The following is an 841-nucleotide window of genomic DNA, read 5'->3' on the forward strand; positions in this document are numbered from 1 at the left end:
AAGGTAAAACATTGTGTGGTATAGTTTTAGAGAAGGGAAGTCATTTTTCTATTTACAGGTGATTTGCTAATAGGACAAATATCAGTAATAGAATGTTTTCAAAGATTTTGATTTTATACATGTTGAAATAAAGCAAATAATCATCTGTATTAATTGTTTGGGGGAATTATATTCTCTAGGATTTCGAGCAGTCAAATTTACTTTGCACACCAGAGATCTGCTAAGCACAGTATTATATATTCTCAACTCCTGCAGTTTATCTATTGAACATATCCAAAGCTTGAATACTAATGTGCATACCCAGCCTCTCAAAGAAGCTAAAAGGATGCCTGACAGGCCCATCAAATGGGACAAGTCTTATTACTCCTTTACTGGATTCAAGGACCCTGATGAAGACCTTGAACAAGTCTCGAGAATGGAAACAACTCTCACGTATGTAAAAGTTTTTATTTAACTAGACTGTATTTGTAGTTTGTGTTTATGACACTGATGTATTGGAATGGCAAAAACATTTTTTTTATAAATAAAAAGTATAGTTCACATTTAAAATTAAAGCCTAGTTTTCCAGGAAAAGTAATGCTATCAATCTAGTTAATCCAGTAATCATTATGAAAAATATATTTCATGTTTCTTACTTAAAGTTGCCAAAATACTTCTAGCTATATTTAAAGTTGTGGTCTTTTGATACCAAACACATGCAGGAGATTGTTTTGTTTAAGTTTTAAAAATTCTATTCAAGTTACCCCCGGTACATGGAGAAAGGCTATACCTAAGACTATACAAATATTTTTTACTCTTCTTCATGTGTTAGGCATTTCTAATGGATAGTTCAGTAGTGATG

General features: G+C 31.7%; 1 protein-coding gene across 1 annotated transcript in view; it reads left to right on the top strand.

Moving 5' to 3' along the window:
- The window catches only part of LOC105530520 (T-cell activation inhibitor, mitochondrial-like), a 39,828-nt gene extending 39,274 nt beyond the window's left edge, over nt 1–554 (top strand). The window contains exon 5 of the mRNA XM_011968092.1: nt 180–554. Coding sequence (XP_011823482.1) covers nt 180–454 — 275 coding nt within the window. The 3' untranslated portion in view covers nt 455–554. The remainder of the gene's footprint in view (nt 1–179) is intronic.
- Nucleotides 555–841: the final 287 nt, after the last annotated feature.

Source organism: Mandrillus leucophaeus, unplaced genomic scaffold (genome assembly GCF_000951045.1).
Source record: "Mandrillus leucophaeus isolate KB7577 unplaced genomic scaffold, Mleu.le_1.0 Scaffold829, whole genome shotgun sequence".
NCBI lineage: Eukaryota > Metazoa > Chordata > Mammalia > Primates > Cercopithecidae > Mandrillus > Mandrillus leucophaeus.